We start from the raw sequence: 27565 nt of genomic DNA on the forward strand, positions 1-27565 counted from the left end.
TAGTGGCTTTTACTTTAATGCTGATGCATTTAATATTTTAACGACTGCTGTTTTTTGTCTAATATAACAATTGTCAAGGTTGTTGAGGGTGGAGAGGAAGTGCCCGGTGGCGATATTAAATTAACGGCAACGGAGATAACAAATCGGACAACAATTGCGGAAAGTCTGTGAAAGGCAAAACCAAACCAAACGGCAATTAATTTAATGCGCCCCAATGGGCATTGCAGAGATAAAGTCGTAGCAGTAGGAGGCTGGGGCATCGCATCCGCAAATAGAAATAGAGCGAACCGAATGCCCAACAGTTCATCAGCGGAAAATAGTTGAATAGTTTCGAGCACATAAACTGAAACCGAAACTGAAACCAATGGCAAATGGACAAACAAAAGTTTGCTATCTGCCAAATGGACAGGAATTTCGAAATTAAAGCAAAACAATGCCCAAAGATTAACAACAGCTACTAATACACAGACTACACACACACGCGACACAAACAACGGATACAATTTGCTGGTTTACGGGAATCGAAGCGATAGTTTTCCTTTGCCTTGTGCCCTGTACAGTGAAGCTGGAAGAGGTATGCCTGGTACTCTTCAGCACTAGTCAGAATTAGCTTATCTTATATATAGATGATCCTTAAACGATATGCCATGACTTTGCAGGGCATCTGCCAGTCCATCAGTTTGGCTCAGTTAACTTTTGCCTGTTTTTGTCTTTGTTTGTTTGTTTCCATGCGCAAGGCAGTGAAATAAAATGTGCTACAAAACGTGGTCCAAACGCTGATGGTAACAGCGGCAATGACCACGGCCATGCCGAGCAAATCGTTGGCGGCGTCAGCAACGATTACAACGCCAGAAAAACTCACGCCAAACAACAAAAGCAATCTAAGTAAATGTGTTAGTGTGTGTGTGTGTGTGTGCTGGGCGCGACGCTTTGTTGCATTAACGGAATTGAACGCCATGTCGGAAGCGAGGAAATGTTTGTGCTGTTTCAACGGAATTGTTATAAATATGTTCTCAGATTTTGGTCTCCCCTGCACAGTGTGTGCCTGTGTGTGTATGTGTGTGTGTGGGTTTCCATGCTGCAACATGCTTACGCGCACGTTTAGCCAGCATGTCACAATCAGCAGTATTTGAAAGGATATAAAACAGAATAAATAAATGATTTAGATTCTATTATGATATACAGTTGGGCCTAGTTATGGAAACAATTAGCATACGTTAGTTTCACTGTTGAATATATTGGGGAACTATATTAAAGCTGTTGACGTTGCAATATCCTTAGGCCTATATCAACTTCTTAAATACAAGTTGCATATTTTTTGTGTTTTTTATAGTGAAACGATCTAGCAAACTCGTTTTATCTTTCTCTCTGCTCTGTACAGCTTTCTCTCTCGTTCTGGTTCTGGCTGTCTGTTAATTATTTCTCTGTTGAATCTGTATTTCTATCTACCTCTTTAACTGAAGTTCGTTTTAATTTACTATTATTTGTTTTCTTATTCTTTCCCTGTCTTTCTTTTTCCCTTAATCTATCTGTCTATCTATATATCTATCTCTTTTCCCTTCTATCTCTCTCTCTCTATCTCTCTGTCCATCTATCTATCATTCTCTTACTCCATTTCCCTCTTTTCTCTCTCTCTCTCTCTTACACTTTCTTTCAATCAGATCTTAAGACTTCCAGTTTTCTCGAATCGTAAACCCAAATTCGTATAAAATCTGCAAATTTCATATTAAACCAAATAAATATTTCCATATAATTTATCAATAAATTACTCAATATTTGTAATTACTTGAAAGATATCAAATAGGCCTAATGATCGACTAATTGGGTAACAGAAACCTGACCAGCATATTACTACGCAGTTTAATGGGCATGAAATGCTTAGCCGGCTGATTGCGTATGCCAAGCGTGAGCAGTGTAAGTTCGTATCAGATCGTGGCTTACAGCTGCTGTCTCGATTGCCAACTTCTGGGCATCTGCTTAGTACTCATGGAAGTTGCTTGCAACACTTGCCGCAGCCAAAGCAACTTAAACTGCCGCACACTTACACACAGAGACTCCTCTACACTACTCTGCTCACTATTCATTTGCAGGCTAGCCGAGGCATTAATGTGTCTGCGTGTGTGTGCTTTGTTTGTTTGTTTGTGTAATAAGTGGAGGGCAGTGTAAATGGTTTTGAGGCGTGTTGCGTAAATGAATAAGCGCAGTCGAGCAGAGGCTGAGTCTCGCCCAGCGACCGAGTCAGAGTTGGACACGTGGCAGGCGAGCGAGTGCACTTGCCACATGCGAGTGAATGCCAACGGAACAGAATGTTGAGTGTGCTCGCCATGCATGCGTGTGACTAACGGTAACCGTTAGTGAAAGTGTGTGTGTGCGTGCTGTTCGTAGCATCAAGTGCACACTGTGTGGTATTCAAGTGTTTGATGTATTACAAAATATACGACACGCATACGCAGTCACAACTGCAATTACAATGCCAAGTGCTTTGGCAGTACCTTCGCAATCAGACAAGCAGCGTGTGAAAGAGAGAGAGAGTAACTAATATATGTTGCGCTCTCCCTCTCTCTCTCTCTCTCTTGTTGTCATTTAATAATACAAACATGTGCGCGACCCGCTGTTGTCTTTTGTTTTATTACATTAATAAACATAAAATTGGCATATTGTTTGCATTTGTGGAGCCCACATATAAACACACACACACACACACACACACACACACACACTTGCTCAGATACTCAAACACACTCCTGCAGGCATATGCAGACGTAGTCAATGACTGTTTCCGCTCCGCCCGCTGGCCCCTATTGAATTGCTTTAAGTGGCCATTTATTACATATTTGCGTTGAGCGCGGCGTCGCGTTTGCCAAGTGCTCCTCAACCTTGCAGCGAGCTTGTTGTTGTTTGCTGTTTTATTGTTATTGTTTTGCCATAGTTGCCGTTGCTGTTGTTGCTGTTGTTATTGTTATTGTTGTCACTGGCACTTTGCGTCATTTTGTGCAATTTATGAGTTTATTGACTGTTTTGTGCATAAAGTAAAATCGGACAATCAAACTGCGTTTTGTTGTGGCTGCCACTAATTGTCGGCACTCGTTAGTTGTGCCACAGATTGTATACACACACGTATATGTGTGTGCCTGTATATAGTAAACTTGTTCTTATTTTTTTTAGCTATTCCCATTGCCAGTGGATGCCGTTGCCATGGCTTTAATTGCAGCTCAATTTGCATAAACTTGGCGCTATGCGAAGCTCGCTATTTGCCCCTGCAACAGCTCCTCTGCCACTTTTAATGGACGACGTGCGCCTAATTAACGTAGAACAGCAATGGGAATGTCTCTGCCACGCCTACCCCAGCACCCAGCACGCCCCGCTCGCTGGGTGGCTTGGCTCATGCCATTTGTTGTTGTTGTTTGCATGTGTGCTAGTTTATGGCATTCTCTGGGTCTGTTTGCCTTAAGATAACAATTGCCAGCACGAGACAGACAGAGAGAGAGCTAGCGCAAATCGCAGTTGTACTACGGTGCGTATGGTTAACTTTATTAGTGCAATTTATGTGGCAGTCGAAAATGTACAGCGCATAAACGCATTACTGCTGCAACAGCAATCTGTGTGTGCCTGTGTGTGTGTGTGTGTGTGTGTGTGTGTGTCCTCGCGTCTATTTGCGTTGTCAACCTAATTCGCTTAATTTATGGACTGTTTATGCACTGTGCAGCAGCTTATCCAAAATAATATATATATTACAAAACGAAATAGATTATCCCAGTATTTTATCTGTCAGCCAATCTAGTTGCTTATTCAAACCACAAACAAGTTGTCTCACTCAACAAATGACTGTTATGATGAGCCAATGAGTAATTTGAATAACTCACTTTACTATGTTCACTCATTCAGCTATTCAGACAGACAAATGAAGTAGAATGGATGAAAGAGAAGTCCGTGCAGAAAAGTAGCATTAAAAAAACATTTGCTTGCGTTCGTGTCTCGTCTACTTTTTCGTTTTGCTTTTATCTGAATTCCTTTTGGCAGTTTTGCCAAAGTTCTTCTTAATCAAAATAACTTAATGATTATATTTGCTTTCACCCGCTCTCAGTTTCTAATTCAATGCACGGTTCGCTCTTTTCTTTGCAGCTACGCAGCTGCTGCGACGATCTGAACTGCCTTTGAGGCGCCGGGCAACGTGCAGCGGATAATTGAATCATAAACGGACAGCGGCCGACAGACGAATCTCGGAGCGAATTGCGGGCAATGTTAACAAAGCCAAGCGAATAATTGTTGCAGAGCGCCAGGACGACGACGACGCAGACGACGAGGAAGAGTAAGAGCAGCGGGCGGCGACCAGGAGGCTAAGAAATGACAGCCGCGCTGCTTTAATTAAAGTTGCGCGCGGATGAGGCGCGTGGAGCGGCCAGCACAGACAGAGAAGAAAGAGTGAGTAAGCGAGCAAGCGTGCGAGAGAGAAGGAAAACGCAATGTGGCTGATGCCGCCGCGCACTGTGCACAACAGAACAAAGTGGACGAAATTGCTTTTGGAATTGAATGAGCGTTTACCGGACGCGGGCATCTAGACAGCGCGAGCAGACATTCATTTTGATTACATTTTACCTTTTACACTGCGCTACAAGAACTGACACGCAACTGAGAAATTAGCCGAAAACAAGAAAACACGATAAGAGCAAAGCCAGCCAAGTGGAAGCCAAGGACCAACTACCAAATAGCAGCCAAAGTTTTGCCAAAACTCTGCTGTTGAATTTAACGCATGAAATAATCGCAAACGGGCCGCACTTGCAATTGGGGGCGTGGCCAGGGCAGCACTGAAATTTGCATGCCTCAGGCCTTGGAAGAAGTTGCCGCCATTGCCACCATTGCCGCCCATCAACAGCTACACATGAGCACGCCGCTGTGACACGACGAGCTCGAGCAGGCGGGGAGGCACCGGTCACATTTTCGATTCGTCAACTACAGCAACAACAGCAGCAGCAGCAGCAGCAGCAGCTTCATCCTAGCAAAGTGTCAACGTTTGTCCATTAACGCAACTTGGCAGGCTCGCAACGAATCGGCATCATCACAATCCCGCACCAGCCCCGGACAACGTTGGTTCACATTAGCCGCACCAACAGCTGCATAAGAAGAAGCAGCACCAGCAGCCGCCGTCGCCGCCGCAGCAGCAATAGCAATCTCCTCTTGTTACTGCAACTCTGAAGATAACCCATTGGAGCCACCCGCAAGCAGTCGAAATCATTCCCCAGTCCTAATCTAAACCCGTTACCAGCAGCGATCCAATGAATCTGCTTTGCTGTTGCTGTTGCAGTAACATGGCACCAAACCAGCGCGTCACACGCAAATGGGAACTGTTTGCCGGACGCAATAAATTCTACTGCGATGGATTGCTAATGTCCGCACCGCACACGGGTGTCTTTTACTTGACGTGCATCCTGATTACGGGCACCAGCGCCCTCTTCTTTGCCTTCGAGTGAGTACCAGATGCATGTATATACCGACTATCCACAACGAATTGCGTGTTTCAGTTACCAGCTGCCATTTGCCAGTTTCCAGTTGCCAGTTGCCAATTGCCAGTGGCCGTCCGTCCGCTTCTCATTTGCAACCGACTGTGGTTGCATTGTTTGCAAAATGAATACGTTGCTAATTAAGCATCGCCAGGATGCCATGCCATGCCATGCCATAGAGCCAGCCCTGACCCTGTGTGTGCTCTGGTCTGCTTGGTTTCCAATTACGCCCACATTAATGGTCACTGACTGTCGGCCCGGCCGTCTGTAGCTCGCTCTCTGTTGCGCCTTGGACGTATCCAATGGCATGTAATTATTGCTGTGCAACGTAGCGTATGCGTTATGCTTGGTCGGGCAAAGGATATTCGTTGCTTTCGAAAAGGGATTAAAGTCTGCATGTTTTTCGGATTTGGTTCCACTGCGGTTTATCTATTACTCGTCTAAAGACTGTCAAATAAATGCAGCGCTTTGTTTTGATTTGTCATTCCTGTGGCATTGAAAAGGATAACGCAAATTTAATTTGGAAAGCTCGACGTTAAGGATCAACTGAATCAAACGTCCTTAGTGTTCCAATCCGATTAGGAGCGAGTTTCTTCGATTCGCTTTGAGCATTTGAAAGCAAGAAGCGTGACAAGCACCAAAATATAATTGGATTATCGATGCTGCACTTAATTAAACTTGGGCACTTGCATCGTGAAATGCTCAAAACTTTGTGCCTTTAATCAGCTTCTAGTTTAATAATAATGGCACGCTTCTACGGCACAAACGCTGCATATTCGAGTTGTTAAATAAATATTCGTTGCTAAACAAATAGATTGCTGTGGCTGCCACATGCGTTTATCTTGATTTTAGTTATAGACGTGGCGTATACGCAATGCCTACACTGTGGTAGCCTGGCAAATAATGTATACGTCACGTAGCGCAAATACAAATACACATAAAATCCCGTATTGGCAGGGCCGCAGGGTAATGCAGCGTGCAGCTGGTTTCTGTTCTGTTCACATGTGGGAAGGGGGAAACATAATGATGCGATTTCCAACAGTGCACGATTAGAAAAAATTATGCTCAACATTTTCTGCACGAATTCGTTTCAATAGCGCCAAGGAAATTGCATGTGTGTAGGTGTAAATACGCACACACACACACACTCATGCTCAAATAGCGAGCATAAAGAAATGGAATTGGAGTACTCGGTGTTTTTATTGTTGCTGTTGCCGCCTTAAACTTACAATCCAAATTTATGCGCTGCCGAAAAGCCAAGAACGGCAACTGCAATGACGCGACGTGGCATCGACTGCACATACCCATCCGTATACGCTTTGCTTAGTGCATAGAGATGCTGTCCAGGAATCTGGGAGATAACATGTGTTGCTCTAAAGTATACAAAATTCATGAACAGGATCAAGCGACGTGTTGACGTAGTCTTAACTGCGCCTCCATCAGCCAGAGAATTTTTACATTTGCAAATATAGTCAACATCCAGCTATAGCTGTGTAAGGGCATTTCCGCTTCGGCATTCTGTTGCGAAATCTTTTTTATTTTTGGGCTGGTAGCAGGATTTTTATTTTCATTGCATGCCTTATATTAGCGCACAGTCGAGCTGGCAACGGTGGCAACCTATGGGCATTACAATATCTTCTATGCTTTTAAGTGCTGTTGGTTGTGGGGAGTTGCCATGTCTGTTCCTATTACAGTTACCTGCCTGCATCTGCCCGTGGCTATGGCCAAATTGTATTCCGTTCAACGCGCTCGCAATGCAAATCGCTAAAAGGTAGCACACACAATGCGATGCTGGCTTCCTTTTTTATGTGCCATTGTCAGCGATTTGCCAGCTGAATGCGAGGAAAAACATTTTCTGAATGCTTTCCCGCTGTGGATGTGTGTGTGAGTGTGTGTGTTTGCTTACGGAAGGTGTGAGGCGGGACGGTCTGTTAGCCATTGTCATGACAAATGTATTTAACTATTTTCGGTTAGTTTTGCTGACGGTCCCACATTCGACTGGCCCCAAAATGCAGCTGCAATTCAAAGCTGAGCTCTGGGGCTTGTCACACATTATTTTCATTATGCTCGCATCTCTTGGGAGGCAGTCAGCGAGCGGTTGTGCGGGTGTGCGGGTGTGCGGGTGTGCGTGTGTGCTGCTATTCACAAATCGGTAGCACGCATGGACGGCATAATGTAACAATGCTGGGCAGCAGCATCATTGTCGCTAAGCGTTCCACAGCAATTCCCGCTGGGTTGCACATGCTTCGTGCTGCAGTTGTCTTATTTTTGGCGCCTGGACGGCGCTCAATAAAATTCCCTTGTTGCATATTTGTGCGGGCGAGCGGCATTTGGGGCATTGCCAAAAAGCCCTCTGGAGTTATTTGCATGCATCTTTGAGCAGAACTGGCTGAGCTGGAACTTTAAGAGGAATCTCCATGGGCAAGCAGACAGGGTGGGTACAGAAATGTAAGCTGAGTTCATCAAAGCTTATATTAACTCGCCTTCATTGTTGTATGTACATCTTATGAATACCTTTGTTGTGCTGAACTGTAATCAGACTTGGTTGCCAATCTTCGTTTCCTTTTGATACGAGGCCAAAATATATATACTTTAATCGTGTCATTCATATCTTTTCATGCAGCTGCCCCTTTCTGGCGACAACCATCAATCCAGTTATACCCATTGTGGGCGCCGTTTTATACTTCTTCACGATGAGCTCGCTGCTGCGCACAACCTTCACAGATCCAGGCGTTATACCGCGTGCCTCCAATGATGAGGCCGCCTATATTGAAAAGCAAATTGGTGAGTAAATTCCCCCTTGCCCTGGCTATGCTCTCTTCCCAGGTTGTGTCCACGTCAAAGAGGCGAATGTGGACAAGGTCGTTTTGCCTGTTGAATGGCTCATGACTGCCACGCCCACAAACAAACACACACACACACATGCATTTATGCATTTGTATATATTTGTTTTCACTTCATTAAGTTGGCAAGTGTGTGTGTGTGTGTGTGTGTGTGTGTGGCCCCACATAAAAAGTAATGAGCGTGTCCTGGCATAGAGAACTGCGAAAAAAGAAGAAAATATGTATGAAAATCATCAAAGGCGAAAGCTGTGCTGCCTTTACCCTAATGAGTTGTTGTTGCTGCTGCCTCTGCTGCTGCTGCTGCTGCTGCTGCTGCTGTTGGAAAATATTTAAAATGAGAAAACTTTTGCTCTTTCTCTCCCTTTTACTTGCATGTCAACAACGACTTTGTCGCTGTCGCTGCCGATGCTGCATTTCCGACGCCAACGCCAACGCCGACGCTGACGCGCACATCCGGTTCCGTTTGTTGCCATGTCGCCCGCGCAGAAGTGCCAAACTCGCTGAACAGCCCCACATACCGGCCGCCGCCCCGCACCAAGGAGGTGCTCGTCAAGGGGCAGACGGTCAAACTGAAATACTGCTTCACCTGCAAGATCTTCAGGCCGCCGCGTGCCTCGCACTGCAGTCTGTGCGACAACTGCGTGGATCGCTTCGATCACCACTGTCCCTGGGTAAGTGCGCCGTGCTGCCATCTGACATTGCAATGCCAAAACGCCGCAGATGTGGGCCATCGAAAACAACTTTCACTGACTTTAACCCAATTCCTGCGCCAACTGCTGAGCTAGCTGAGAAAATAATTTGTGTTCAGCTGCACTGCTGCTGCGACCACAGAGCTTTGCCAGCAAAAAAACTAACACACACACACACACACAGGCGCACGAATTCAAACACAGTCGCCCCGTCGAGTACTACCCAATTTGAGTTTTTTTTTTCTGTTGCTGTCGCGCAGGCAGCACAAAATGCGAATGCCCCGCGAGCGCCTAAAAGATGCAACAAGATGCGGCGGGTGGTGGACCGAACAAACAAACCGCTGCACACAAAGCAGACACACACACACACACAGACACACTTTTATACGCATACTTAAGTAGCCGCACTCTGATTTTCTAGCTTGTGAGTCTCTTTCTCTGTGTGTGTGTGTGTAAGGGGCATGTTACACTAAGTGCAACGCGCTTTTTCAGGCAACGTGGGCGTCGTTATTCTTATACCCTCTCGAATTAATAGCAGTTAAGGCTTATCTTAAAATCTATTCAAGCAGCTGCTTAGTTAGTCTTTCTAGCATTTAATCACAGTTTATCTTTTGGCATCTAAAGATGCCAGACTTAAGGCCCTAACAGCTAGCTATGCCGCCTTGACAGGCAAAACTCGTAAGTTTTTAAGTTTTATACAATGTTAAGAATCTTTTTGGTAAAGTTTTGCTTTCATAATTGAATCACTAAATACAGGGTATTCTTTGAGCGTGGCAAAATATTGCCGCTGACTTAAGCTCGCACCACCCACATACCGCTGTAGAGAGGGCTTTGAATTTTTCATTTGCTGAGCGTTTCGTTCGTTCGTTCGTTCGGACGAGCCCGACCCGAGCCACCCGACCCCTGCTAACCCACAGCCGGCTTGATTATGAGCTGTTGGCACTGCTGTCAGCGCTGAAGGTCGCCTCGTGCCTCGTGCCATTTCGGGCCTTAAAGCAGCGGGTGGTGTTGCTAAAAAAAAGACGAAATTGAGGCATTTCTCGGCGGTGCACGACGCGTAATTTCATTTTGGCGCCAATTATATTGCGAACGGGGCGTGGGGCTGACGAAAGGGCAATTAACCTTATTGTGTGACGGCGCATTATGCAGGCTTTGTGCGATGTGAAATTTTCCAATAAAAAATTTGTCTCTCTTCGCAGGTGGGCAACTGCGTGGGCAAGCGAAATTATCGGTTCTTTTACTTGTTTCTAGTCTCATTGGCATTTTTAGCCGTATTTATATTCTCGTGCTCTGTGACGCATTTAGTTTTATGTGAGTAAATCGAGCTATTGCGATAGTGTAAATGAAATTAATCAGATAATTCAATATGTGTTCGAACAGTGATGAAAACGGAGCAGGAGGTCTTCAAAGTAATAAAGAAGGCGCCCTTCACTGTGATTGTTGTGTTCATTTGTTTCTTCTCCATTTGGTCGGTGATTGGACTGGCTGGCTTTCACACATATCTGACCACCAGCGATCAGACAACGAATGAGGATGTAAGTGATGCCCCTATGGCTATACTAACCTATAAAGTTAACTGTTTATATCCACATTCCGTACAGCTCAAAGGCTCGTTTTCCTCGAAGGGCGGGCCTCGCACTCAGAATCCCTATTCACGCGGCAATATTTGCCTGAACTGCTGCCACATTCTGTGCGGCCCCATGACACCCTCGCTGATTGACAGGTAAATTAATGTTATGCTGCCTGCCGTGAATTGCATCATTTGTTAAACCGAACAATTTGTCTCTGCATCCACACACCACAGGCGCGGCATAGCAACGGATGAGTACATACAGCAGATGCATCATTCCAGTCCGCGGCATGCGCTGAGCGATGTGATCAGCGCCTCCCAAATGGTAACCACAGCGCAACCGATGCTGGGCAGCATGAGTGGCGTTGCTGGTGCCGGCGGTGGTGTAAGCATTGGTGGCACCGGCGCTGAGCTGAAGCCGCGCTTCTATGATGAGGTAAGCAGTAAATGCTGCACTGCATTTCGAGCACGTCCATCCAACTCCATCCTAATCGAAGTCTAAATGTCTCGGCACCTGTGCTTGCTTATCAAATCTCAATCTCAAACTCAATCTCCTCAATATATATCTCTCTATCTCTCTCTCTCGTACGATGAACTTTTGTGCACCTCATATTTGACGCTCTGTTTTTTCTACCTCTTCTTTTTTTTGATTTTTGGTCAATATTGATTTTGGTAACAACTCGTTAAATATATATTTGCATATATATATATATAAACACCAACAACCATATATAAACAACTTCAACAACAACAACAATCAACAATCAACCACATTTCACATAATCACACCGACAACAATCAGTCAAATCCCTCTTCCTCGACGTTGGAGAGCAACGGGGTGGCTGCCGCATCTGGTGGCGCTGTCAACGGCCATGGACATGGTCATGGCCTTGGGAATGGGAATGGGAATAGCTTCGATCGCCCGCCCAGCTATGATATGCTCCAAAACGGTAAGTCCAAGTCGCGCCGGCAGCAGAATCAACGCTGCTCGCTGCAAACACTGCTGCCAGCCAGTGCACAGCATCAGTTCAAAGCCAACAAACACAAACAACTCAAACACCAATCACACCAACAACAACAACAACAAACACAAACACAACCGCATCAAAAGCAGCAGCTTTTGGCTGCAGAACTGCAGCTGCATCTGCAGCAAGAGGCTCTCGCCAGTGGGCTGGCCACGCCGCCCTCGTTGCAGCGCTCGCCTGCGACTTCCTCCTATCGGCTGAACTTAAAGCGTTCGCTGCATCTGCCGCTGACACCATCATACGATGCACGCAACTCGCCGCTTCCGCTGCTGCATCATCACGTGCACGCCCAGCAGACGACCGCCATTGGCAGCGTGTCGGCGGCGGCAGCGAGTGTTGGTGGTGGTGGCGGCGGCTCTTCATCGTCGGCCACAACGGCGCCCACCTCGGCCTCGATGGCAACGGCGCCGGCGCTGGCGCCACGACGGCCCTCGACGCTGAAGCTGCAGGGCAGCGCCGTGATCTCGGCCAGCAACAGCACAGTGACCACAATACACACATCGGCACCACAGCCGCCGGCGCCCAGCGACTTCAAATACTATTCCCCGCAGCGCACCACCAACTATCCGTTTCCGAAGGCGGCGCGCAGCATGCGCCGCCAATCCACGCAGTCGGTGGATTCGCAAAAGGTTAACATTGCCGGCTATCATCCGCTGCCGATGCGTTCGCGCTACAAACATCAGGAGGTGATGTTCGAGCTGAAGTCACCGACCAATCGGCTGACCATTCGAGAGTGCGACTTTGGCGGTGGCGGCGAACCCTGCGACGACGATCAGTCGATCAAGGATAGCCAGATCTTTCGTGTTAGTAAACGAAATCTTTATATGAATCACCGATCGCCATGGAAGGAGCGCGATCGTTACTCGAATCTGTACGAGTATTCGTTCAACATCGATCTCAATTCGATTATCGAGGATGCCGCGGGCAGCGACTCGTCCTAGTACGCAGCTCGCAGCTCCCAAGCAAACACTGCCGTCAACTGTGACCGCCGCCTGGTCGCAGTTGCCACTGACTACATTGATTGGTTGTTAAACGCTGTACGCTCTAAGGGCTTGCCCCTGGCAGTCTGCCTCCGATTCCTACTGCTGCCAGGCTCGGGCTAGGTACGCTGTTCGAGCAAATAGTTAGGCCGTATCGGAACGGATTTTGCAAAAGAAAAGAGAAAACAAAAGTAAATTCAATAATATAAAACAAGTTTTTGAAATTGCAAAATTGCTAAAAAAAAAAAAATAACAAAATATATATAGTCTGATGACATACATATACGTACTGTATGCATATATCTGTACAACTCCTTGGTTATTACCCAACACTGGCTTTGGTAATTTCACAATTGGCTTCCGTGACGCGCTTTTTAGGGTAGATGATTGAATTGATTTCCCCTAGTTCTAGTCTAGTTGGCATTGCCTTTGTTTTTATTTTGCACGCCTAGCTGCAGCTCGCGGTTGTCGCGTTTATGATTTGATTTCTATTTTATGGAAATTTTGGACACCCAGCAACCAACACTAAAGCCCCCTCCCACCCAACCCTCCGTTGTAACAGCTCGTAGCACCCGACCCAGCTCTAAACCCGGACAAAACAAAATAGAAAAAAGAAAACTTGGTTCATACAAACTTTTGCGTTTATGTAGCACCTATATATCATAGGCGAGCCACGCTGCCGCGCCGCATCTGAGCCAGCCGCGGAGCGGTCAGTGTGGCCATATGTTTTCAGTTGTCGCAGCAATTAACACACCTAACACACACTTAAATGTTGAAAGTCCATATCCCGACGCCGCCACCTCCAATAGTAAATAAATTCAACAAAAAAACCGAAACGTAAAACTTTATAAGAGCAATGCATTTTGAAGACACTTGCATGTTAAGACTCGATTCGTAGTCGATTGAGATTTTAATTTATTAAAAAAATATACATACATTATATATATATATATATACTTAAATGAAAAGCCCTTGAATTGTGGGCAGTCACTTGTGCAGTTTAGTTGAAATTTAATTTGTGAGGTTTCAATTGAGTGAACTCAAATATGAAACGCAAACAGCAAACAGCAAGCGAACACTTAGCAAACAATTTATAAAAATAGCCAAACAACTGCCATTTATCGAGAGAAAAGAAAACACATTTTGTTTTTACAACGAATATTAAGTAAACAAATCTTTAAAAATTCACCAAGAATTTGGAATTTGATACGTGTAGTGTTGTATAACAAATTTTAATAGATCTGTAATTTTTAAAAACCCTAGTCGAAAGCAAATCAATGATGCATTATTAGTGCGAAATGCATGCGAAATATTGGATAAAATTAGTGTTAACAGATTGCCAAGTGACTGCAAATATGTCATAAAAACATATGTTTAAACAACTGAGAGACAAATATTTATACATAAACACATAGTTGTAAATGTTAACAGAGCAAGTTAAGAAGAGCAGAGCAGAGCAGAGCAGGGAGGGAGCGTACCCGGGCATAGAAGAGACATACCGCAGCATGCTTCTGGCCAGCGGGTAGCTTAGTTATTTAAGTGACAAATTCAATAGAACAATAAGTCAGCTTACTGTAAAACGGACGGCGCACTAGCAGCTCGTGCCCAGTCTTAAAGGCTATTAATGTTACGCATTAACAATATTATATATATTATATATACATAAATGAGTTCCTTTTAGCAATGGAAGAGTTATAAAATTGTATACATACGTATGTTGAAGATGTTCAGAACACGCGTGTTGAATATATATATATATACATAAATATATATATATAAATGTGTACTAACGCATATATGTGCTTATGTATGTTAAGCAGCTGGTATATATACACACACACAGACACATACAAACATAATAATAAAATTATACTTAAATGTTGGGCAATAAAATGTACTCTAGCGTATCTATGAAAACAATTGAAATGTTAAGGAATTACAAAACAAACAAACACAAACACACACACACACAGCTACTATGTTACGAATAAATAAACTTTGTGTGCTTACTGACAAAACTCACTTGAATGCAAATGCTGTAGACCAAGCGAAATCAGAAATTGAATATCTTTAAATTTGCCAGCGTTCAGCCATGAGCAATTGACCAATTAGAAAACGCCTTTGTTTCGCCGCAAAGTTTCTGATGGGCGAAATACTTTCCTATGCCGCGTCGAATTGCTTCCCATGGAAGACGAGCAAGACTTATAACAGAAGCATATTGCTGAAGTGACGATCAAGTATGCACACACACAAACACATACACAACAGAGACATACACACACACACAGACACCTTGGCAGCTGTACTGCACAGCGGCCAATCAGAGTGGACGCCATTTTGTTAAGGTTTGCGCGCTTCTTCTTAATCCCCCACTTCGCTGCCAATCGCCGCCATGTTTGAGTTTCCATTTAGCGTGATCTCATTTCGCATGCATTCAAATTGCAGGCGCGCCACACAAGCAGACGCACCAACCAACCACTCACTCCTCTATCCGAGTACTCAAAACAAAATAAATAAAAAATAAAAACCAAGCAACCGCAACAGCAACAACAAGTTAATACTATCAAGCTATACATGATTTTTCTCTTGGTTATTATGCACATATAAACACAATCCCTGTACACTAATGCCAAACTCTTTTTTATGTCTTTCAATACAACTTGTGACTATGGAAACTAACAAAAAAAAAAAAAAAAACAAACAAACAAATCGAACATAAAACTTTTTGTGTCTTGTTATTGATCAACTCGAAATAAACAAAATTGCAAACCAATCAAAATTGCAACTAAAAACTAAATGCAATTGAGGGAAAGCTTTCGAGTGCCGCTTAAAACTAGAGTAAAACATAAATGCCTCATGCTAAATGCCTCAATTGGGTGAGTTGCCTCCACGACACGAAAGTAATAATTCCCTTTTCTGTTGTTCAACTTATGTAATAGTAAAATAAAAACAAAAAACAAGTATTGAATTCTCGAGTAAATTTAACAACGCTTAAAAACGCTTTATTTCAAAAGCAAAGATTGTGCTATATATAGATATATTTGTATAACAATCCAATCCGATATATATGTACTTTGCTTTTTTCATTTTGTATAGCGCAATTAGCTAAAGATACAAGTGTTCGACTACCCTTTAAAGCCGTCTTTTGTTGCTTAGCCTTATGTTTATTTGTTTATATTCAAAATGAACCCAATTCACACAAATTGATTATGATTTGCCTGAATAAATACAGAGATATACAAAGCCCATAACATATCACACGCTCCAGACACAGCTCATCAGATAGAGATACATTTTTAATCTTAATTTGTCTATTTGAAACATTGGTATATTTAAGTTTTTTTTTTGTACAAAATTTGTAAAATTGTTGGAGCATGCTTTGAATTGTTTCATCTACTGCAATTGGCACCGCATTCAACATTCATTAAGCGTTCTTTATACATATATAAGAAGACACCAATCATAACATGGCTCATGCGTTTATTTATTATTCATTGCCATTGGCCATTTATTGATATAGGCGATTATCAAATTGAATTATATATTTTCAATTATGTTTCGACCAAGGATGCCGCCTCGACAGTGACGTCAGCTTAAATCCCATATAATTTCATTTGTTTGAGTTGTTCTGTGCATTGGCAATATTTAATCTATTTAATTTTTAATTTGCCGCCTTTTCAGCATTTTTCAATTGTTTGCATATTTGAATAGTTTGTTAAACCAGCAGCGAAACCACCAAAAAAAGAGTAAAACCACCAACCACACGAGCAGTGAACACTAGAGAAAAACTATTTCGAAAATTAAAATACAAATTTTTAATTAGTTGTCAAATTTGTTGTAATGAGAGTTTTAACATTATAAATGTTTCACATTAATTATGTATGCAATTTCCATATACATATATATGTTTTTGTATATATATATGTATTTATAAAAAGAAGTGCAAGTATAATTTGTGGACTAACCGCTTGGACATTTCGTTCGCAGGTAATTCCAATAGTCTAGCCCAGCTCGTTGACAACGAGATCCCCTTGGCCCAGATGGACATGCCGGCCTACACACAGCCAACGGCCACACAGACGCGTCAATTCCGGCACCACAAGCAGCGACAGCTGTCCAATGGCGCCTCGGCAGTCGAAGATCTGGCCTATGAGAATCAATTGGCCGCCGCCGGCAGCGAGGATGAGCTGGACAACACGGATGTTGTTGTGGTAGGCGGCACAGAGGTAGTCGCTGCGGTGGCTGCCATTGCGGCTTCCAGCAAGGCGCGTGAGATGCGCAACCGCAACCGCAGCGGCAGCTATAGCAATCTGTTTGACGTGGACTTTGATGCAGCTCTGGTCAACTCACCGCTGAGCGCCAACCATAAGCCCTCTGCGGGCGCTGCTCTACTGGCCGCTGCCATGAGCGGAGAACAGCATGCCCTGGCCAAGTCCGTCTCACAGACGGAGAACATGTACAGTAATGTGCCCCAAGTGGCCGTGTCGCCGTCCACAGATGCCGCCCTGCACGTCTACTCGAACATTATCGACGAGCAGGCACAGCAACAGCGGCAGCACAACGAGCGGATGCAAGCCTCGACGGTGCTGTCATCCACGCTGCTCAGTGACGATCTCGACCTGGACGATCCAGTGAGCGCATCGTTTGTGGGCGGCGGCAGTGGCGGGGGCGTGCACAGCCATGGACATGGGCATGGGCACGGCCCCCGCAAGGCTGGAGGCGATGGCGCCGAACAGGTCAAGTCAGCAGATCGGCTACGCATGCTGCACGACACGACTATGATTGATACAGCGCTCGATCTCGACAGCCTGGACGGGTCCAGCATGGGCAACAACTCGCAGTCGTGCTTGGTGAAGACGGCCAAGGCAACTTCCAACATCACTGGGGCGCCCATTGTCTAAATTACAGTTACCACTGTCATTAGTCGCGTATACCCTGTAAATAGCCAAGTTTTATCCAATATGCTTCAGCTTCTTTTAATTAGGCGATCCAGCAGCAGCCGGAGAGAGATAGTATTATAAGGCCTAATACTTGATCTGATTACGTTTATTTTTGTTGACATTTAGTTTAATGAGCGGACACTTCAAATATCAACCTATCAAGAAGCAACTAAAATATTACCTTAAGGCGTTACGCATTCATAAATATAAAGATATATATACAAGTTAAAGAAGATAACAAAAATTAAAGCAAACAAATACCGATACATATACAACAAAAAAAAAAAAAAACAAAAAGAAAACGTGGTGAACAATGTTAACAATTCAAATGCATTAAAAATGAATGAATAAATCCATACTATATTATTAAATGAAACTGTTTATACAATACACACACACCCACATACATTCATGTAAGGCAAAAGTATATACATATATTAAGACATATATATATATATACATATATATATGTATATGTGTTGTATATATATGGTTAGTTATTAGAATATATAATTTTTGTATATTTAAGTTTTTACAAATGGCAAACGACGAGCGTGTTTTCCGTTCTTCAGAGTTTATTACGATTTTTCTGTAATAGCAACAAATTTAAAACGGAAAATTCCATGCAATATATTTGGATGGAAAGCATGTTAAAACACACACTTGCATATATATATATAAATATATATATGTACAATAAATAATAAACTAATAAAAGGTACACCACAAGAGTTGTTAAGTGCATGCGAGACAAAGAGAAGTGCGGCGTATAACTGTTTATTTACATAATATATTATACTTACTATGTAATTCAAGTTAGGAATATGTGCGTGGTGTACAATGTTATCTGAACTTATAAGTCGAGGTAAAGAGTTTGACATGTTAAAAGAAAAAACAAAAACAAAACAAGAGTATGTTATGCGAAACTAATGAACTACAATTATACAAAGAATACAATTTATAAATAGAAAAAATGAAAATTCTTGAAGTTTTTACTGGCAAATTGGGTGGCTTACACAAAGTTCCAGAATTCCAAGGGGAAGTTACAGAAACTGACCAGTTTTGGCATAAAATAAAAACAAAGAGTGTACATATTTGTGTTTAATTTTTAGATTTTATTATTACGAAATTAGACTTGGATGTTATTGATCAGTTGATAAACACATATGCATATGCCCTAAGTATACAGAGTGCATTTTTGCATTTGAAGACATTCGCAGGTAAATTACAAAAATAATTATAGATGCTGTCTTTTTATCATTTAAATTACTATTTTGTGTTTTGCAGCATTGGAAAATCAATTTCTACATTTAAATATCATTTATGATAACCAGTCACTTCTCAAAACAAACTGAACTTGAATTTAAGATGATATTACTGGACAAATGGCATCGCATAGCAAAGTGTTTGGACAATTGTGTAAATATTTACATAAATATTAGAATATTCTATTCGAAAGCTGCCAAATAGTTATATATTTACCCGAATATTACATATTTAAATAACTAAAATATTTTTAAAAAATATTTGGCAAACTAAGTGTAATTTCGAGTTGCCAATTAAGTGCACGGAGCATGAGCAATTTAGCAAGGATTAGCATTAGATTAGAAATAAGCGCCTGCATTCCTTTTGGCCATGGAATCCAAGTATTATTATTACGATTTAATAAAAAAGGCAGAGCATTCGCTTAAATTTAACTCTCCGTCCCCTCCTCCCTCCATATGTATAGTTGTCTGTGAATTTGGGTGTGTGTAAGTTGTGTGCAAAGCAGCAGTAGAAATTGCAGTAATTTATCGTCGATAACGTCCCAAATATGCCTTGCAGTTGGGGCACGTGTGATGGACGTCCATGCAATCATCGATGCAACAAGGTATCAAGCAGCAGCCCAGCCAACAACTGTAATTAGAAAAGGTTTGATGTCAGCTAGATCTGGGATATATCAGTGAATACCTCTGGCGCACTTACCCTAGCAATGCGATTACAAAACCGGAAAGATAGGCAATCATGCCCGGTTCTGTACGTGTTGTTGACTCGATCTCTGCATGGCATGAGGGGCATATCATGTGTGTGGAAGTCCGTCCAATGGGCACCACTGTCGTCAATATATTTGTGCCCACGGTTGCAGGCGCCACAACTGGCGTGTATGGACCCACTGGCTTCACCCCGCCAACTGCCTCCAGATAGGACGGAGGCGCCGATGGCGGTGGAACGTATGTGAACGGCGGCGCATTGCCCGTAGACTTGCTCATATTGTCAATCGCCAAATAGTCCTATAAATGCACGTGATTGTAAGAGCTGCACGAAACAGAGCAAATCAAACAATTAGAAATGTAAGATAGAAAATTACCAGCATAGAATAACCCTAAACTGACAAATAAGCTAAAAATAGCGTGATGATTCACATACAGCTAGCCGGAGAGCGAGAGAGCACGGTCCACGGAATTTATGTGCCCGCATTTCGAAATATGTGCACGAAACATCAACAGAGAGCAAGGCCAGACGATTAATTGGCATAGTTATGGTTTGTTTGGAGAGCATAGACGAATTATACGCATACTCTGGGCATTATAAAGAATATTTATATAATCATTTACAATCTTACAGAAGGAAGCGTCATGTCTGCAAAAATACATGTGTTAATTGAGCGCTGCTCATGGAGCATTAAGCAATGCCTGTGACAATTTCAATTTAAATCACCATTGACGACATACAATGGACAATCATATATATATATATATAACTATGTGGGTATACCCACATTAATTTGTTTGTTGCGCTGACATGCGGCTACATCAATTAGACGCTTCGTCAATAATTGCCAACTTGTTGCGCTGATAGCAGCGGCAGACACGAGGATACAAATATACAAGTATGCACATCATTCTGATAATTACGTATATGAAGCAACGATGTCATGTGCTTGGTCGAAATCGAATGGGAAGTTAACAACAGTAACAACAACATTGCGGAGCTTAACTCGACTGTTGGAATGCAGCTTTCCCCACCCAAACAGAGACAGACTGTCAGCAAGTGGGCACAGAAACCGCGTCGCAACCACAACCGGAAGTATTTCAAACTCGAGCTTAGGAGACCGAACAAAATGGAAATTCAATCAACTGTCTGTCTAACGATCGCCAGTTTAAAGGGTATTTCCCAGCACAGCAACCGCAAAAGCTCGTTCAATTTGCTAATTCCACTAGACAAAAGTCGTAGGCTTGTAATTTCAGTCAAGTTACGCCTGATTTCTGTTTATTTGTTCTTCTGTTATTGACACTAAATTAAGACATAATTACTACAGAGGCCAGACACAACAAAAGTTTGAGCAAACATTTGTTTTCTCTCAAAATGATGTCATTGGGCGGACAACAAGTTGCAACTCTTGCAAGCTGCGTCATAGCAACACTAAGTAGAAGCCACTGTGCTTATTCCCATGGCATTCGAATACAGTTTGCGTGCAATTGTATCATAAAATTAAATATTATAATCAACATATGCTAACGTATTTTTGCCAACATTATAACAAATGGATTTTTCAAATTTTAATTATCTTAGAGCACCGTGGCAAAGCTGTTTTGTCAGGTTTCAAGTCATTTAACTGTATAAATAATAGCATTCACAAATCTATTTAAATAATATTTATTTTAAATTGTTGGAAGCACATTCGAGGAGTTGATTTAAACAGATGTTGCTGCTCTACCTACCAGATGACGTCGCTGTGCTATAATCGGAGAATATATAGCTAGTGTACATATAAATATACATATATTCATGTGTGTGTGTGTGTGTGTGTAGTATTTATGCTAAGTTGTTGTTGTGCAGCAAGCATATTTTTAGCAATATATACATACATACATAAACAGAAATATAGTTTTTATATGATGTAATCTAGTGAACTGTGTGTATACGCATTTAGGGTTCAATTATAATCAATGAAAATTAGATAGAATTTCACTTTTTTGCTTATCGAGCAAATAATCATTTAAATTAGATTCATACATATGTATATATGTACATCGAACGTTGCGCCTGTGTTGGTAAAGAAGCTACTTTTATTGCAAGACGAAAATTTAAAGCGAAATGTAATTTTTGCCTAAATAAAATAGTCCCGAAATAGACAACAAAACACATATTTTTTGTATTGAACTTATTTCCAAGGAAATCAGCGAATGAAAAATATATACATATACAAATATATATACACATTTACATACGCTTTTACCATATACACTTGCTTATAGAAATATCAAACGGCGGGAAGTTGTTGAGCACTCGCGACCTTCGCATCGAGCCTACCTGCCCTCATTTATAATAAATATATATAAACAAATCAGTAAACGCAAATTCTTGCTAGTTTTACCTCAATAATTTGTCGAACCGAGCTAACTTTCGCACAATAACACGACACGGCAACACGCTAACTAGTGATGCAACCTAAAGGCAAACTGATCCAGATATCGAACTATCGATAGAGAATTGAAATAACAGCGATGAGAAAATTTACAAGTTACCATCACTACCTAATTATTGAGATGGGCAGGGTTGTCTGTTTGTTTATGTGATTCCAAATATCTAATACGTTTACAGTCAACGTTCAAGTTTGGTCTATGTCAGCTAAGCACACGCCAGATATATCGGAGCTGCTACCAGTGCGCCAGTATCGCTGCGAGCACTGTGCAGATCAAGTGTTTGGTAATCAAAGCCACTATAGCCTGCACCTTCGACGACGACACAAGTTGGCACTCATAAAGAACGAAGCGACGAATCTTGCATACCATTGTCCAGTTGTAAGTTGTATTTATCATGCAGAACGGAAAGACGGAAGAGGCTTTGCAAATCTACGATTCCTGCGGCAACATTACCAAAAAACCCATATGACCAAGACGTTCAAATGCAATAATTGTAATGAAGCATTTCTACTCGAGCGTCATTTGGAAAAGCATCAATGCTGTTCCACTTACCCTTGTGCTGTATGTGGCCTCACCTATACCAGCAAGGCAAGCCTTCAGACCCATATGCGTCGCAAGAATCACCTGAAAGTGCCCTGTGAGAGTGAGACAACTAAGGATGCAGCAACGTCAAAGGTGGCAATTCCTAAGTTAAAGGCATGCCAAAAGTTGCCAAGGAGTTCTGTTAAAATGGTCGATCAATCCACAAATACTGAAGAAGTGCCATCAGATGATTCACCTATTAATGTGCCAATAACGGAGCACATACCACCCATAGACTCACCTATGCAACCATCATTCTATTGCCTGCCAGACATAGAGGTGCCCTATGCTCTGCAAACAGCCACACAGACGGACGACAGTGTCGACATGGACGTGGCAATCCAAACAGCCATAGCTGTAGCTCTTAAAGAACGTGAAAATGCAGAGAACGGATTGCCTATGCCAAGTTTGACGTATGATGAAGTCAATCGGCTTTTGCGCGACATGGAAACGCAAACGGAAGATGTGGATCTTGATGAAATCGACATGAACAATGAGGTGCTGGGTCCACTGCTTCGAAATATACAAACCCAAACGCTCGACAACAGGCAACACCAAGGCACAATGACAGAGCTTGACCAGGAGTCGGACCCGCAACAAAATGATAATTATGTGGCTTACCAAGACCAGGAAACAATGTTCGGGCCGCAGAACTCCGCTCACATGCATACCCAGACCTGCGATGAGCTGTTCGAAGAGCTGGGCTTATCGCATATACAAACCCAAACACATTGGCCAGATGGGCTCTACAATACGCAGCACACGCAAACTTGCGACGAAATGCTGGACGAGCTGTTGGAGAATTTTCAGTCGACCTATACGTAAACCAGGTGTTTGGATTGGCAGGAAACTGAAGATGCTGTTATTAATAAAATACTTAGCTATAATATATATATATATATATATATATATATATATATATATATATATATATATATATATATATATGTATATATGTTCACAGACTTTTATTAGCTTATTTGTTATTTAAGGGATAAACAATACAATAGTTGACGTTTAATACAGTCTTATACATCTAATTAGAAATCTAAGTTGCTTTCATTTTGTCCTTGGAGGACCTGGTCAGCAGGACCTCTGAGCATTGGAAGAAGCAGTAGCTGCAAAAGCTCAATGCCAAGTAGTTGCCTATGCCGCTTAAGTAGGCGCCGCGCATTAGAAATCCGCCGACTTCCTGACCGGCAATGAAGTAAACGTTGGAGAAGGCAGCGGGTATAAACAGTTGGGTGGCAAGAATCGCATGCAATCTTTGTGCGCCAGCAGACCCAAAGTGATTGAGTGACCAATTTTGATAGGCAGGCTTCGACACAAATGTCTTGTAGAGCTTTTCCGCGGCCAGGCAAACAAAATTAAGTACGCTCCAAATCAGTACATAAGTGTAGCAGCCATGCCAGATGAATACAAATGAAAAAGTCAGTGCTGTGGCACAAAGCTTCGCAGCTGGGGACGACTTCCGGCCGCACAACTCAGCGTAAATGTGCTTAAAGAGAAACTCATAGAGTCCCTCGTCAAAGTACTTCCACATGTCCGAGTAAAAATGAATGCGTCCAATACAGCGTGGTCGCCTTGGTGCCGCAATGTCATCATACTCGGCAAACGCAATTCCCAGTCCATAGGTAATCACATAGAATATAAAAAAGAACTGCCCCATGAAGTAGCCGGCGGCATGCTGCCAAAATACCGACTCCATCATAACCACCGCGCGCACATCCCGTGACATGTAGTTGATGTAGAAGTAGTGCAGGGACCACTGCATGACCAGCCACCAAAAGACAACGCGCAGCAGAGCTACAAAGAAGCTCCAGTTCGGAGACAGATCTTTGCCCGTGGGTTGCTGCTTGAAGCGCTCAAAGCTAATGAACGGTCCATAGGTGAGGCAAGGAAAGTACATGGTATAGGCCAGGTACTCAAATAGATTTTTCGAGCCAGTCGCAGTAAAGGAGTAGCTGCAGCCACGTAACAAACTCCAGGAGAGGGTAACTATTAACAAGACATACTCTTCATATCCAACTTGAGACAGCCACCATTTGCTGTTTTTGGCAACGTTAAGGACCCCGATCCAGGCAGCGGTTAGCAGCCAAGTCGCAAGTTTTGATCGTGCGTACAGAGTTATCAGATAATAGCTGACCAGCAGAGACCCAAACATAGCCATGGATGTCCAATGCATATTGAGGACGATTGCCAATGCGCAGACTGCAACATGTCCGAACTGGCGCAAGTGGGCCCATTTCCAGCGCGAGACACCACTCACAAGTGCATGCAACAGGTAGAAAGGCCAAAATTTGGCTATGAAATCAGCAAAGTTCTCCAATTCGTCATTACTGTCGTCACGCTTGGGGGCCACGTCAGCCCGTTGGAGCAGCCTCCAGCCATCAGCGAATTGGAAGTCAGTCGTGCTTAGTATACGATCCCTTAACGCATAGATTTTATATAATCCAATAACAATATAAGCAATATAAACACAAAAGTAGGCAAGTTTTTCGAATCTGTTTAATAAGCCGGCAGTCATTTCGATATCGATAACAGTGTACTACTATCGATAGCGATGGGAGAGTGTCGTGCTCAAATTTCAATCTTCATGGTAACATATTTGGTTAAATTAAAATATAAATATATGCTATAGGTTGCCTATAGGCGATCTATATGATAGATTATGTAATCAATTTAATGACAGATGTAACTTAGGACTACATTAATTCTAAAATCGCATAGTGTAATGTACATATATGTATGTATGTTTGTGTACGAATGTATGTATGTTTATGGATGTATGTATATATATATATATATGTAGGCATATGAATTTTAATTCATATCATCATCCTCTTCTTCATGTTCCTCCTTGACTTTACGCTCCGCCTCGGTCCCACGCCGTTGCAAGTGCCGCCATAGCGTGCTCTTAGGTATTTCAAAGAGATTGGCTGCATGATTTTGGGTCATTCCATCATTGAGGCACGCATGCACTGCCTTAGCTAGCTTTTCACGCAGCTCATCCTTCGGGGTGCTGTCACGCCGCCGGCAAGCAACGAAGTCGGGCAGGCGACCCTGTGCCGCAAGACGCACTTTGTGGCGGTGCAGCGTCGACATGGGTATATGGAGATCCTGGCTTATGCTTTTCAGCGAATCGCCATTCTTCAGGCGTTCATAAGCTTCCGAAAGCGAAGGTTTTTCCCGTTTTATCCGCATATAGGCTGGATTCGATCGCACACGTCGCCAAAGCACGGTTTTTGATATATCGTAGCGATCAGCAGCTTTTTGCAAGCTGAGGCCTTCGTGTAGCACGGCAGCCGCTGCGAGGTCGAGGGCTTCATTGAGATCATCTTTGCATTCTTTTTTAAGTGCTGCGTGTTGTTGATGCTGTTTGGTCATTGCTTTCTTCGTTGCCTTTGATGATGCTGGACGCTGGCGTGACTTGGGTTTTAACATTTTCATATCGAGTTGAGATTTGCGAGGTTTCACATCCAACAGCTCATCATCTTCCTCCTCGTCTCCATCGTGCATTGCATCCTCGTGCATATCAACATCCGCCTCTGTGCTCATCTCTATTAAAGGATCAGCCGAACCAACATATTCCTCCTCGATTAATTGTGACTCCGATTCTTCGTGCTCGTCTGTAACGTCTGCCTCTACATCCTCGTCGCCTAGCTCAGCTGTCTCCACAGTATCAACCACAGCTGAGCTGCCTTGCACTCCTAACTTGGACACAGATGATTGTGTTATGGTAAACGTTCCCGTATTCTCTGTATATATATACTGATTTCCGCTGGTTGTGCCGCCCATGTGTTCGATTGAATATGTTATCTTGGGCTGTTCACCGTACACATCCAGGAATTCCAGCGTTCGGCCTTCCTGCTCGTGCTGGTGTTGAGGATTAGTGAGTACGGTATTATCCACTTCCAATTTGCCAACTACTGCTCCTGCATCTTCCTCTTCCTCCTCCTCCATAAGAGCTGTATTCGCTATGTGCAAACCGCTAATTGATTTGGCTTCCTCGACAGCCATAGCGCCACTTATAACATTTGTGCTCGTCATGGATGTCGGATTGGTATCAAAGCTTATGGCAGACTTGATGCCCAGTAAATTAATGGCCCCGAGAAACTCGGGCAGCATGGCAGAGGTTAAACTAGTTTCCCCCATGTAAATAAACGATAACACATTCTCGAGCAGCTCACCACGGATGTCTGGTAAAATGACAGTCGCCTCCTGACCGGCGGGTAAATCGACAAGCAGATTGCGCATTAAGTCGCTGCAAGTGCTTAGAACGAAGAGGTGGGCGCGTACACTGATGCCATCTTTGGCCACAAGCAATACTTCGCATTGCTGATTGTTGCTTTGTTGATGTAGCAGAACGCGCTGTATATCCATTATTGTGGACGAGTGGCCCATCCATTTTAGGTGATTCTGAGGAAAGATAATCGAATTTCAAATGTAAACAAATCGCACAAGCGTGTCGGCATTTGCATTTGTTCCAAAAACCATTACCATTTTCGTTTGTTGTGTTTTATTTTCCAAAAATCGGATTCTATTCTATTCCAGAACTGCAGGCGAAACGCGACGAAAATGGAGAGCAATAGGGTTGCCAAATGTGATAAGAAACGGGATGCCACTACAAATTCAAATATTTTAACTTGCGACTTGCGGTAAAAAAATATAATAAAATGAACGCAAAATTTCTGTAGTGGTTTATTTACAAGAAAAGTCAATTTATAGCGTCAATTGAATAATAATTATTTTATTTAAGACAAAATATTTTAACTTGTTGGCAACACTGAGCTTGTTAAATTTGCGCTTGGTGGTTCATGAAATTAAGTTCAGCTCTTAACGGAAGACGATCATTTGTTATTGTTTGGCTTATTCCATTCTGCTGATGAATTCTGTACAGAATTTAAATAATCAGTACTATTGATAGTCAATTGTATTAAAAGTAATATGCAATGGGGTTCATGTTAATTTTTATGCTTTGTGGAGCCAGTGAATTTGTTCTGTTCCATCAAAATTTCAACAATTCGAGAAT

The 27565-nt window shown here is 42.8% G+C and overlaps 5 protein-coding genes across 8 annotated transcripts in view; 2 read left to right on the top strand and 3 right to left on the bottom strand.

The window, feature by feature from the left end:
* LOC111597379 (palmitoyltransferase app) overlaps positions 1 to 17805 on the top strand; it is a 49876-nt gene extending 32071 nt beyond the window's left edge. For 3 of the 4 annotated variants that reach the window (XM_030225565.1, XM_030225564.1, XM_030225566.1), the window contains 8 exons: positions 4123 to 5464; positions 8122 to 8282; positions 8828 to 9012; positions 10230 to 10341; positions 10411 to 10565; positions 10632 to 10753; positions 10835 to 11036; positions 11403 to 12779. In XM_030225565.1, coding sequence (XP_030081425.1) covers positions 5274 to 5464; positions 8122 to 8282; positions 8828 to 9012; positions 10230 to 10341; positions 10411 to 10565; positions 10632 to 10753; positions 10835 to 11036; positions 11403 to 12566 — 2292 coding nt within the window. In that variant the 5' untranslated portion in view covers positions 4123 to 5273 and the 3' untranslated portion in view covers positions 12567 to 12779. Of the gene's footprint in view, positions 1 to 4122; positions 5465 to 8121; positions 8283 to 8827; positions 9013 to 10229; positions 10342 to 10410; positions 10566 to 10631; positions 10754 to 10834; positions 11037 to 11402; positions 12780 to 16592 lie in introns of those variants that run through there. The other variant, XM_030225567.1, reaches the window with a different exon arrangement.
* A 1131-nt stretch (positions 17806 to 18936) lies between these two features.
* Positions 18937 to 21993, bottom strand: LOC111597389 (cell death-inducing p53-target protein 1). Its single transcript, XM_023312053.2, has 3 exons — positions 21903 to 21993; positions 19511 to 19840; positions 18937 to 19441 (listed from the first exon to the last, which is right to left on the bottom strand). The coding sequence occupies exons 2-3, from the start codon at positions 19792 to 19794 to the stop codon at positions 19336 to 19338; spliced, it is 390 nt and encodes a 129-aa protein (XP_023167821.1). The 5' UTR covers positions 19795 to 19840; positions 21903 to 21993; the 3' UTR covers positions 18937 to 19335.
* A 71-nt stretch (positions 21994 to 22064) lies between these two features.
* On the top strand, positions 22065 to 23375 carry LOC111597390. Its single transcript, XM_023312054.2, has one exon. It carries the CDS (start codon positions 22150 to 22152, stop codon positions 23356 to 23358), a length of 1209 nt encoding a protein of 402 aa, XP_023167822.2. The 5' UTR covers positions 22065 to 22149; the 3' UTR covers positions 23359 to 23375.
* A 154-nt stretch (positions 23376 to 23529) lies between these two features.
* LOC111597384 (protein-cysteine N-palmitoyltransferase Rasp) lies at positions 23530 to 25303 on the bottom strand. Its single transcript, XM_023312046.2, has one exon. It carries the CDS (start codon positions 25058 to 25060, stop codon positions 23582 to 23584), a length of 1479 nt encoding a protein of 492 aa, XP_023167814.2. The 5' UTR covers positions 25061 to 25303; the 3' UTR covers positions 23530 to 23581.
* Positions 25304 to 25306: 3 nt separating this feature from the next.
* LOC111597383 (protein tramtrack, beta isoform) lies at positions 25307 to 27529 on the bottom strand. The gene is made up of 2 exons (XM_023312045.2): positions 27034 to 27529; positions 25307 to 26952 (listed from the first exon to the last, which is right to left on the bottom strand). Exons 1-2 carry the CDS (start codon positions 27034 to 27036, stop codon positions 25357 to 25359), a joined length of 1599 nt encoding a protein of 532 aa, XP_023167813.2. The 5' UTR covers positions 27037 to 27529; the 3' UTR covers positions 25307 to 25356.
* Between the last annotated feature and the right edge of the window lie 36 nt (positions 27530 to 27565).

Source organism: Drosophila hydei, unplaced genomic scaffold (assembly GCF_003285905.1).
Source record: "Drosophila hydei strain 15085-1641.00,03,60 unplaced genomic scaffold, DhydRS2 tig00008135-arrow-pilon, whole genome shotgun sequence".
NCBI classification, from domain to species: domain Eukaryota; kingdom Metazoa; phylum Arthropoda; class Insecta; order Diptera; family Drosophilidae; genus Drosophila; species Drosophila hydei.

Bases quoted from the DNA above. Each gene is read 5' to 3' on its own strand.
- LOC111597389 (XM_023312053.2), bottom strand. From the start codon at position 19,794: ATGAGCAAGTCTACGGGCAATGCGCCGCCGTTCACATACGTTCCACCG. The intron at 19,442-19,510 runs GTAAGTGCGCCA...TTCTAATTACAG, and splicing joins TTTGTAATCGCATTGCTAGG to TTGTTGGCTGGGCTGCTGCT.
- LOC111597384 (XM_023312046.2), bottom strand. From the start codon at position 25,060: ATGACTGCCGGCTTATTAAACAGATTCGAAAAACTTGCCTACTTTTGT.
- LOC111597390 (XM_023312054.2), top strand. From the start codon at position 22,150: ATGTCAGCTAAGCACACGCCAGATATATCGGAGCTGCTACCAGTGCGC.